Source organism: Oncorhynchus mykiss, chromosome 9 (assembly GCF_057628025.1).
Source record: "Oncorhynchus mykiss isolate SJ-2025 chromosome 9, ASM5762802v1, whole genome shotgun sequence".
NCBI lineage: Eukaryota > Metazoa > Chordata > Actinopteri > Salmoniformes > Salmonidae > Oncorhynchus > Oncorhynchus mykiss.
The window spans coordinates 19,279,747-19,292,291 of NC_143030.1; the positions used below are offsets into that span (position 1 = coordinate 19,279,747).

The following is a 12,545-nucleotide window of genomic DNA, read 5'->3' on the forward strand; positions in this document are numbered from 1 at the left end:
GCGCTAGTTACTCTGCAAGGCTAGTGTGTAGAATTGTAAGTTGTATTTCAGATCATTGAAACAACATTCCCTTTGAGTTCAGTTGTGATAAATAATGTTTATATTTTCATTTTTACCATATCTTTAGGTGACAAAAATGTCTTAAAATCAGAATAACTAATTCTAAGGTAGTCTTTCACCCCTCCCCTTACCCTACCCATCCAGATAATAAAACACCCATCAAAGACAACGATAGAGAGACAAAATAAAAAAGATAAGTCGATAAGAAAGAATACAACACAAAGAAACAACAATGAAGAGAATCCCCTTCAATCAAAAATAAATACAAAAAATGTAAACAATACTCCAAAACAATATTAGACAATAAACTACAGGACAATACTAGACAGTAAACTACAGGACAATACTAGACAGTAAACTACAGGACAATATTAGACAATAAACTACAGGACAATACTAGACAATAAACTACAGGACAATACTAGACAATAAACTACAGGACAATACTAGACAATAAACTACAGGACAATACTAGACAATAAACTACAGGACATTACTAGACAATAAACTACAGGACATTACTAGACAATAAACTACAGGACATTACTAGACAATAAACTACAGGACAATACTAGACAATAAACTACAGGACATTACTAGACAATAAACTACAGGACAATACTAGACAGTAAACTACAGGAAAATACTAGACAGTAAACTACAGGACAATACTAGACAATAAACTACAGGACAATACTAGACAATAAACTACAGGACATTACTAGACAATAAACTACAGGACAATACTAGACAATAAACTACAGGACAATACTAGACAATAAACTACAGGACATTACTAGACAATAAACTACAGGACAATACTAGACAGTAAACTACAGGACATTACTAGACAATAAACTACAGGACAATACTAGACAGTAAACTACAGGACATTACTAGACAATAAACTACAGGACAATACTAGACAGTAAACTACAGGACATTACTAGACAATAAACTACAGGACATTACTAGACAATAAACTACAGGACAATACTAGACAGTAAACTACAGGACATTACTAGACAATAAACTACAGGACAATACTAGACAGTAAACTACAGGACATTACTAGACAATAAACTACAGGACAATAGTAGACAATAAACTACAGGACATTAGTAGACAATAAACTACAGGACAATACTAGACAATAAACTACAGGACAATACTAGACAGTAAACTACAGGACAATACTAGACAATAAACTACAGGACAATACTAGACAATAAACTACAGGACAATACTAGACAGTAACCTACAGAACAATAGTAGACAAACTACAGGACAATAGTAGACAATACTCCAAAACAATACTAGACAATAAACTACAGGACAATACTAGACAGTAAACTACAGGACATTACTAGACAATAAACTACAGGACAATACTAGACAGTAAACTACAGGACATTACTAGACAATAAACTACAGGACAATAGTAGGCAATAAACTACAGGACAATACTAGACAGTAACCTACAGAACAATAGTAGACAAACTACAGGACAATAGTAGACAATAAACTACAGGACAATACTAGACAGTAAACTACAGGAAATTACTAGACAATAAACTACAGGACAATAGTAGACAATAAACTACAGGACAATACTAGACAGTAACCTACAGAACAATAGTAGACAAACTACAGGACAATAGTAGACAAACTACAGGACAATACTAGACAATAAACTACAGGACAATACTAGACAGTAAACTACAGGACATTACTAGACAATAAACTACAGCACAATAGTAGACAAACTACAGGACAATACTAGACAATAAACCACAGGACAATACTAGACAGTAAACTACAGGACATTACTAGACAATAAACTACAGGACAATAGTAGACAAACTACCGGACAATACTAGACAATAAACTACAGGACAATGCGAGACAATTAAAATACAGAACAATAGTAGACAATAAACTGCAGGACAATACTAGACAATAAACTACAGGACAATAGTAGACAAACTACAGGACAATACTATACAATTAACTACAGGACAATACTAGACAATAAACTACAGGACATTACTAGACAATAAACTACAGGACAATAGTAGACATACTACAGGACAATAGTAGACAATAAACTACAGGACAATGCGAGACAATTAAAATACAGAACAATAGTAGACAATAAACTACAGGACATTACTAGACAATAAACTACAGGACAATAGTAGACATACTACAGGACATTACTAGACAATAAACTACAGGACAATGCGAGACAATTAAAATACAGAACAATAGTAGACAATAAACTACAGGACATTACTAGACAATAAACTACAGGACAATAGTAGACAAACTACAGGACAATACTATACAATTAACTACAGGACAATACTAGACAATAAACTACAGGACATTACTAGACAATAAACTACAGGACAATAGTAGACAAACTACAGGACAATACTAGACAATAAACTACAGGACAATGCGAGACAATTAAAATACAGAACGATAGTAGACAATAAACTGCAGGACAATACTAGACAATAAACTACAGGACAATACTAGACAATAAACTACAGGACAATAGTAGACAAACTACAGGACAATACTAGACAATAAACTACAGGACAATAGTAGACAAACTACAGGACAATACTAGACAATAAACTACAGGACAATACTAGACAATAAACTAGAGGACAATACTAGACAATAAACTACAGGACAATACTAGACAATAAACTACAGGACAATACTTGACAATAAACTACAGGACAATAGTAGACAAACTACTGGACAATAGTGGACAATAAACTACAGGACAATACTAGACAATAAACTACAGGACAATACTAGACAATAAACTACAGGACAATAGTAGACAAACTACAGGACAATACCAGACAATAAACTACAGGACAATAAACTACAGGACAATACTAGACAATTAAAATACAGGATAATAGTAGACACTAAACTACTGGACAATAGTAGACAATACACTACAGGCCAATGTTGGACAATAAACTACAGGACACTACTAGACAATAAACTACAGGACAGTAGTAGACAATACATTTGATTCCGTTCCCCCTACTCCATTCCAGCCAATACAATGAGCCCGTCCTGTTATAGCTCCTCCCACCAGCCTCCTCCGGTCCATTTATCTCCCCACACACAGGCAGTCGGATGGTTAAAAAAACGGCTTACTGTGTTGGGGACTGTCTGTGTGGGGAGATAAATGGACCAGAGGAGGCTGGTGGGAGTAGCTGTAGGACGTCAAGCTCATTGTAATGGCTGGAATAGAATAGTGAGTTTTACATGTCTCTACCAGGGCTACTTATCATGAGAGGAGGTTGTGTTTCCAAATCACCTCTGCTACACGTGACCAACCTGTTCTGTTCTGCAGGACACGAGAGCATGATGTTGAAAGAGAACATGAATATGGTTGAGAGAAGCGGGAAGGTAAAGGTGTGTGAGTGTGTGTCCTCCCGAGTGGTGAGGTGTGTGTCTGAGCTGATCAAGTACGCTGAGGACCCAGATCCACTGAAGACAAGGGAAGTCATCACCACACTGGGACAACTACTGGAAGGTGAGACACACACGTATACACACACTATTGCACAAAGACACCATAATCATGACCCCAGTGATAATGTGTATAATGACTCTAGGTCTTGTGAGCAGTAAGGGTGAGATGCTGTGGAACATGGACCCTGAGAGTTGGAAGAGAACCAGCCTGGTGGAGAGAAAGAAGTTCATAGAGACAGTCAGTCTGGAGCTCATCCTCTCCTCAGACAGCTGGGCAAAAGACTGGAAGGACCAGCGCTGCAACTGCATCGGTAACAAAGGCATTATATTACTCCAACACCAGGTTAGCCCGTTGAACTACAGCCTGCACTCTGAGATATAAAAAGGTTATTTTGCTGTCCGTGTGGGAGAGCACTTTGAAGAACCTTTATGGGTTTCATGTACTGTTGAACCCCATTAAGTTCCATGTATAACCTTCTCTGGAAAAGGCTCTACGTGGAACCAAAAAGGGTTCCACATGAAACCCAAACGGGTTATCAAAGGGTTCTCCCACAGAAACAACTGAAGAACCCTTTATAGGTAGGTAGCACTATGTAGTACTTTTATACTTAGAGGCATTAGACCCTACATCTGCACAGGTAACACTAACTTCCACAGTACCACTTCTATTACCTGACTTTGCCTTCATGACTCAAGACCATGTTAGTTCACTGACCTGATGCCTTGGAGCTGAGTTTTTTACAGAAGGTTTGGGGACCTGGATGTAAAATGCAGTATGGTTATGTGGTAATATGGTCTTAGTGTAAGAGGGTATATGGTACTAGGTAGTTATAAACAGTGGACATCTGTATCTAGTACAGCTCCAATAGGGGAGGCTGGTGGAGGGAGAAATCAGAGGACTGCTTATTGTAATGCTTGGGAATGGCATCATGAACGATATCAAACACATATCAAACACGTGTTTGGTACGATTTCTCAATCCGTTCCATCCATTACAGTGAACCTATTTGAAGCCAATGATTTACTGCTGTGCCACAGAGCTTTGCTAAAATCTGTGGAGAAAAACCCCTCTGATAATCACACCTTGCTATTTTTTGCTGACCAGCAGATGTGTTCACTAATGTGCATTGTGAATGGATAAGGAAGCTCAGAGTAATAAACCTATTCTCAACACATTTTGCTGGAAAGCCTCAATGCTTAAGGAAGCTTAGTTTCCCCATCACTAATCCTAACCACTCCAAGTTAAAGGGTGGCTGAACTTCCTGATTTGGCCTAGTTTTAGAGTTGGTTCATTAAGAGATGCTAGTTGCCACGACTGGATTCAAAAGTGAGTTGGTTTCGGGATGTGAATTGATGTGGGTGTCTGATCGCAGATGGGAAGAGTTATTAAATTACTTCTCCAATTATTGTGGTGTGTGACCGTGGCAAAATAGATTTGACTTTGGACAGCTGGGGCTACTTAGGGACAGTCAATCAATTTAAAAGACGCAATTACACACCTTTCAGTTCTCAACAAATGCTTTATATGTTTAAATTGAATTTCTACAATTTATAGTTGGTTTGAGGTTTTAAAGTCATTGAAATTTGGAGATTGTACATTGTGTAATTGACCGATGGTCTCTAACTAGCCCTATAGGAATATCCAAAATCAAACCACATTTACCACTGCCATTACTATTTGGTCACTGCATCTGCACTCCGAATTGATGATTACTTGATTGCTGCCAGCTGTGGGCAGGATTGAAATAAATCGACCTTCATTTACGTAGTGACATTCTCAGGTACAAAACTATGTTTTTGTTTAATACAGTCAAATAAATGTTTCTGGCTCATATCAATGCCACGCTGTTTTCTAAATGAGAAGTTGTTTTTTAGGGAGAGTTTACTTTTAATGCCTAAACCTAACCTGTCGAAGTTAATGCTTAACCTAACCCTAACCTAACCCTTATCTTAACCACTCACAATTAACACCTAATACTGCTAACTGTACTACATAGTTGAGCTCTAACTTGTACTATCGTTACAGCATGCACGTTTTGCTATGAGACCGTGTTGTACTGTCACGTTCCCAAACTCTCTCATCATAATGACATGAGAAATGTTTATTCTCTTGTCCTCTCCAGAAAGGGAGAACTGAGATGATTTTTTACCAGTTAAGAATAATTGAAATTGGTGTCTCCCCCAGATTTAATCTTTTGGATTATACTGATCATTTTACTTCCGCCGAAAGCACCATGGGGAACCACATCCAACTTCCTCTTCAAGATCAAAGGTACAATAACATCAGAGCTCTTCCTAACATGATAGCATAACTAGTATCAGTCATCAGGATCTTATGTTTCCCTCCAAAATGTCAACTTTCTTGGTTCTCTCTTCTCGTGCTCTCTTTCTACCCCTCCCCCGCTCTCTCTCTATCCCCCCGCTCGCTCTTTCTATCCCCCCGCTCGCTCTCTCTATCCCCCCGCTCGCTCTTTCTATCCCCCCGCTCGCTCTCTCTATCCCCCCGCTCGCTCTCTCTATCCCCCCGCTCGCTCTCTCTATCCCCCCGCCCGCTCTTTCAATCCCCCCGCTCACTCTCTATCCCCCCGCTCTCTCTCTATCCCCCCGCTCGCTCTTTCTATCCCCCCGCTCTCTCTCTCTATCCCCCCGCTCGCTCTCTCTATCCCCCCGCTCGCTCTCTCTATCCCCCCGCTCGCTCTCTATACCCCCGCTCTCTCTCTATCCCCCCGCTCGCTCTCTCTATCCCCCCGCTCGCTCTTTCTATCCCCCCGCTCGCTCTATCCACTCGCTCTCTATCACCTGCTCGCTCGCTCTCTTTCTCTACCCTCACACGCTCGCTCTTTCTACCCTCTCCCGCTCGCTCTTTCTACCCTCTCCCCCTCTTGCTCTCTCTCCCCCTCCCCCTCTTGCTCTCTCTCCCCCTCCCCTCCCCCGCTCTCTACCCCTCCGCTCGCTCTCTCTACCACCCCGCTCGCTCTCTCTATCACCTGCTCGCTCGCTCTCTTTCTCTACCCTCCCCCGCTCCCTCAAACCCCCCCGCTCGCTCTCTTTCTCTACCCTCCCCACTCGCTCTCTCTCTACCCTCCCCCTCTACCTTCTCCCGCTCGCTCTCTACCTTCCTCCACTCCCTCATTCGCCCTCTACCTTCCCCCGCTCGCTCGCGCTCTCTACCTTCCCCCGCTCGCTCGCCCTCTCTACCTTCCCCCGCTCGCTCGCGCTCTCTACCTTCCCCCGCTCGCTCGCGCTCTCTACCTTCCCCCGCTCGCTCGCTCTCTCTACCCACTCGCTCGCTCTCTTTCTACCCACTCGCTCGCTCTCTCTCTACCCCCCTGTCTCGCTCTCTCTCTACCCCCCTGTCTCGCTCTCTCTCTACCCCCCTGTCTCGCTCGCTCTCTACCCCCCTGTCTCGCTCTCTCTCTACCCCCCCTGTCTCGCTCTCTCTCTACCCCCCTGTCTCGCTCTCTCTCTACCCCCCCTGTCTCGCTCTCTCTCTATACCCCCCTGTCTCGCTCTACCTCTACCACCCTGTCTCGCTCTACCTCTACCCCCCTGTCTCGCTCTACCTCTACCCCCCTGTCTCGCTCTACCTCTACCCCCCTGTCTCGCTCTACCTCTACCCCCCTGTCTCGCTCTACCTCTACCCCCCTGTCTCGCTCTACCTCTACCCCCCTGTCTCGCTCGCTCTCTACCCCCCCTGTCTCGCTCGCTCTCTACCCCCCCTGTCTCGCTTTACCTCTACCCCCCTGTCTCGATCTACGCCCCCTCACTCTCTACCCCTCCTTTCGCTCTCCATCTCCCCAGATACTAGAGTTCCGGAGAGCATGGCATCCAAAGAGAAGATTCACCTGGTAGACGCTGCGTTAAAGATCAACTCTCCCTACCCCCCCGTCCTGCGCACTTCGAGGAAGGTCGACCTCATCATCTCCTTGGACTTTAGCGAAGACCCATTTGAGGCAAACACACACATTTATTCCTATTCAAGCCTTTCAGAAGAATATGAAGTGCCTAGGTAGTAGTGACCCTCTCTCTCTCCCCCCTCTAGTGTGCTCTTTAGGTAGATGTGACTCTCTCTCTCTTGTGTGCTCTCTAGGTAGTAGTGACCCTCTCTCTCTCCCCCCTCTAGTGTGCTCTCTAGGTAGTAGTGACCCTCTCTCTCTCTCTCCCTCTCTTGTGTGCTCTCTAGGTAGTAGTGACTCTCTCTCTCATCCCTCTCTCGTGTGCTCTCTAGGTAGTAGTGACTCTCTCTCTCTTTCGCTCACTCTCTAGGTAGTAGTGACCCTCTCTCTCTCTCCCTCTCTTGTGTGCTCTCTAGGTAGTAGTGACTCTCTCTCTCATCCCTCTCTCGTGTGCTCTAGGTAGTAGTGACTCTCTCTCTCTTTTGCTCACTCTCTAGGGAGTAGTGACTAGGGCACGTGTCAAACTCATTCCGTGGAGGGAGTGTCTGTGGGTTTTCGCTCCACCCTTGTACTAGATTGATGAATGGTCACTAATTAGTAAGGAAGTCCCCTCACCTGGTTGTCTAGGTCTTCATTGAAAAACCAAAAACCTGCAGCCACTCGGCCCTCCCTGGACTGAGTGACACTCCTGGCCTAGGGAGTAGGGCCTAGTGAGAAGGAAGTAGTGCCTTGGAATTAGGGAATAAGGGCTGGTTTGGAGAAGGACATTGACATAACCATACTACTGGTCCTGCTCCTGACAGACGGTGTTTAGTGCCAAACAGTACGCGGATGAGCTGAAGCTTCCCTTTCCCCCAGTGAAGGAGATTGTGAGGGAGGAGAAAGACCATCTGCAGGACTGCTACGTGTTTGAGGGGCGACACCCTGAAGAGCCCACCGTCATGCACATGCCCCTGTTCAACCTGCAGAACTGCAAAGGTCTGTGGTAGTCATCATAGTAGTCAGTGTCTCTCTGTCTATTATCCTTGTCTCTCTGACTACGCCCTATTCTGACTTAGTTTTTCTCTGTGTCATGTCTTTTTCCTGTATATCTGCGTTTTGATGGCATTAGTATTTAGTATTTTTTTTAATCAGTGTCACGATCGTCTTATGGAGTGGACCAAAGATCAGAGTGGTTAGAACACATTCTTCTTTATTTAATGAAGAACACTTCGATAAGAAACAAAAACGATAAGAAGAACGTGACTGCTATATAAACGATGTGCTAATGTGCAACATAACACAGACAATCACCCACGACCCACAATGACAAAACAGGCTACCTAAATATGGTTCCCAATCAGAGACAACGACTAACACCTGCCTCTGATTGAGAACCATATCAGGCCAAACACAGAAACAGACAAACTAGACATCCAACATAGAATGCCCACTCAGATCACACCCTGACCAAACAAAACATAGTAACATACAAAGCAAACTATGGTCAGGGTGTGACAATCAGAACACCATTTGATACAGCTACTCTTCCTGGGGATCACACAAAACACAATGGTAAATCTAAACAAACTTAAAGATACCAAAAACAATTTAGTCCAATGTTGCTAAATATCACATGGCTGTCCATGGTAATAATTTCTGTGTGTGTCTGTGTGAACAAGTAAAATGGAAAATGTTGACTCACCCTATATGTAGACTAGTTGAACACCAATGCCATCCTCCTCTCTTTCATGTAGACAAAACGGTCTATGGCTTTTAGTTTTTGTTGTCATAGGCTACCGAGCTAAAATTCTTGCTTGCCTAACTTCCTTGCATGGGCAACCATGACCCAGCTAAATTAGCTAGCTAGTTGACATGAGACTACTAGACTACATATAGACCCTACAGATGCGCGTGACTCTTGGCGGCATTGCGTAGCCCATCGCCATCTTCACCCATTAAACAGCATAGATTTGTTTTTATTACTTCTAAACAAAACAACTTTTTGAGGTTCTCATACGCTTACAATGATGTTTTGATTCTTGCTTGAACAGTCGCTAGGATTATATTTGGTTGTGATCTTTGAAAAATAACTATTTTCGATACAGCAGTTATCTAGAATGCTAACAATCATTGAAATAGCAGGACATTCATACAAACTTTAAAATCCAATTATAATCCAAAAGTAGTGTGAAATGCATTCATAAGCAACATGTAGAGGCTTTTCTTGCTGTTGTTCTATAAGAACTCCCCCTTGTTCTGACACCAGGTTGCACACCTCGCCCTCGTGTGGGAATGTTTGTAAACACAGAAACAAGTCTATTGAACCTCAATCATGTCAAGCCAGTGGCACAACATATTCATTTATGGTGACATCAGAATCGGCATCATAATCCTTGGCCTGTAGAGAGAATTAAGTCAAAACCCCATCTCCATCCATGGTTTAGGAAAGGGACGATTTAGCAAGCAAGCTACTGCAGGACATCAACACAAGCAGTTTTTCTGAAAATGAAGTTTTGCTTAGGAAAGGATTTGATTGGTGTAATTCCAAACTGGCCTCCCTTGGGGTGTGTTTTGCTGCACTAGGATAACCCACAGTTGAGATCAGCTCAATGCTGATAGGATAATTATTTAAAACAATGATAAAGGGAAGTCCAAAATGCTTGCTGGCATCACTCAATCAAATGCTACTGCTGCAACATGTTATACTCTTTGGGTCCAGGCAGCATCAGATGCATGAGCTACACATACTGACACAGAGGGGCGCTGTTTCCCTCCCTCAGATGATTTTTCCGGTGAGATTCAGCCACTTACGAAGTGACCTGAAAAGTATAAAAACACAGAAGCTGTGTTCGAATACCCATACTAACATACTGTATACTACATACTTAACGTGTATATACTATTAGTTTACAGTATAAAACTAACGGGATCCTTTCAGTTGAGTGTACTATCGCTTCGCATGTCGACCAGAAGTTGATGCTGTTGCTATGCAACCGCTTGCTAGCTTGTTAGCATAACAAATTACTAGCTAGACTTTGGGTTTGTTTGTAAATTCAATCGGTAGTGTCAGGGAGTTGTCAGCTCGTCCGTTCGTAAATTCAGAGCGTTTCGCTCTCAGAACACTTTAATTAAGCTTCTTTGCCAACGTTTACTGACACCGGCTACATACAATGGGTGTTGGGCGTTTGTAAATGTATTTATTCTGTGCTCCGGCATTGTCAGATGAGAGTGCTCAGAAATCGGAGTAGATAGCCAGAGTGAATTTACGAACACACCTGCAAAACTATACCACTTAGCTAAGCTTTTGAATGACGTGAATAATCAAGTCAATAAACATTGGGCAGTTAGTAAATATACTGGATGTTTGATGTATTAGTAGCCAACTAACATTACAGTGGGTAGCTGACATACCTGTTACATAGTGCTATAATTATATGCTATTCGGTTTTTATAGCGTAGCTAACAAAATATAACTTTTTTGAAAGGTCATGACTTTATTACATTGCTGAACATTTTCTTAAAGACACACCTCAAATATGTCCACCCCTCCCATCTGAGCACAAGCCAGCTGATGTAAGACATGTACATTGTTCTGTTCTCTTCCTAGACATGGACGAGATTGAGAAGGAGAGGGAGATGTACCAAACGTTCCAAATGCCCTACAGTGCGCTTAAGCTCGACCACCTCCTGGAGAAGGCCCAGGCCAACATGAGGAACAACAGAGACAGGATCCTGGGACAGATCATTATGGCCATCCAACGCAGAAAGAAGCGCATGTCAGTGGCTCAATAGTTTTTATCAGTGGTGGAAAGTATCTGTACTTTACTATTAATACTTGACAACTTTTACTTAACAACATTACTAAAGAAGATAATATACTTTTTACTCCATACATTTTCTCTGACTGCCGAAATTGGCTTGTTACATTTTGAATGCTTAGCAGAACAGAAAAAGTCTAATTCATGCACTTATCAAGAGGACATTATTGTTCCTCCCTACTGCCTCTGATCTGGCAGACTGATTAGAAGCACCTGCTGTGCATCGGTTGCTCACCTGTGTTCCCTACAAATGCTGTCTTGAATCAAAAGGATTTGTACCTACACACTGGAGAAAGTTGCAGTGTCTGTGTATGTTATCCCTAATGCAGTGAAAATAATAAAAATAATATACAAAATTAACTAAGCTTTTTGAGACATCTTTTTGATTAGGACTCACTAAACACATCCATTGTTTGATGTCTGAGTGTTGGCGTGTGCCCCTGGCTATCTGTGAAAAATAAAATGGTGCCGTCTGGGTTGCTTAATATAAGGAATATGAAATTGTTTATCCTTTTGATACTGTTCCTGGAGAGCCTCCCTCCTGTAGGTTTTTGCTCCAGACCTTGTTCCTGGGATTGGAGTGAAAACCTACAGGAGGGTAGCACTTAAGGAACAGAGTCGGAGAGCCCAGGTCTATATGCTTCGGACACAAAGACTATTCTTGTTCTCAGACTAGGGGTTTTCAACTCTTACCCTACGAGGTCCGGACCCTGCTGGTTTTCTGTTCTAACTGATAATTAATTGCACCCACCTGGTGTCCCAGGTCTAAATCAGTTCCTGATTAGAGGTGAACAATGAAAACAAATGCACTGGCTTCGAGGTCCAGAGTTGAGTTTGAGGGTGATAGACTAATGACTTGTTGACCTTTTAGACTATGAACGCATAACTAAATGTGAATATGCATGTAGGTCTATAGGCCTATATGTAGGTGTATGGGCCTGCATATGTATAGGCCTATACTGGTAGGGCTACATATAGGTGGATAGGCCTACTACATACACTGCACATTGGAGTATAGCCTGCATCTCACGTCTCATTTCCTCCACCAGTACAGCAGCATACTGTGGACACACACACACCTCATTACGGACCTCCTGCAGGTACTAATGATCACACTCACTTCCCCTCGTTTCTGTTTGGCTGTACGGGTCCGTTAGGTTGGGGACTCCAATTGGTTTTTGCAGGAAACCGACTACTGCTGATACCCCACTAGAGGGGACACGGTGGTTAGTGGAACCCCCTGGAGGAGAGACAGGGCACTAGGGTCAGTCACTAGAGG

At 42.8% G+C, this 12,545-nt stretch overlaps 1 protein-coding gene across 1 annotated transcript in view; it reads left to right on the forward strand.

Moving 5' to 3' along the window:
• Positions 1-11,626, forward strand: part of LOC149980810 (cytosolic phospholipase A2 gamma-like) — a 38,956-nt gene extending 27,330 nt beyond the window's left edge. Inside the window, exons 8-13 of the mRNA XM_090185685.1 lie at positions 3,449-3,631; positions 3,714-3,881; positions 5,756-5,842; positions 7,372-7,523; positions 8,270-8,444; positions 11,056-11,626. Coding sequence (XP_090041811.1) covers positions 3,449-3,631; positions 3,714-3,881; positions 5,756-5,842; positions 7,372-7,523; positions 8,270-8,444; positions 11,056-11,240 — 950 coding nt within the window. The 3' untranslated portion in view covers positions 11,241-11,626. The remainder of the gene's footprint in view (positions 1-3,448; positions 3,632-3,713; positions 3,882-5,755; positions 5,843-7,371; positions 7,524-8,269; positions 8,445-11,055) is intronic.
• The last annotated feature ends 919 nt before the right edge of the window (positions 11,627-12,545 follow it).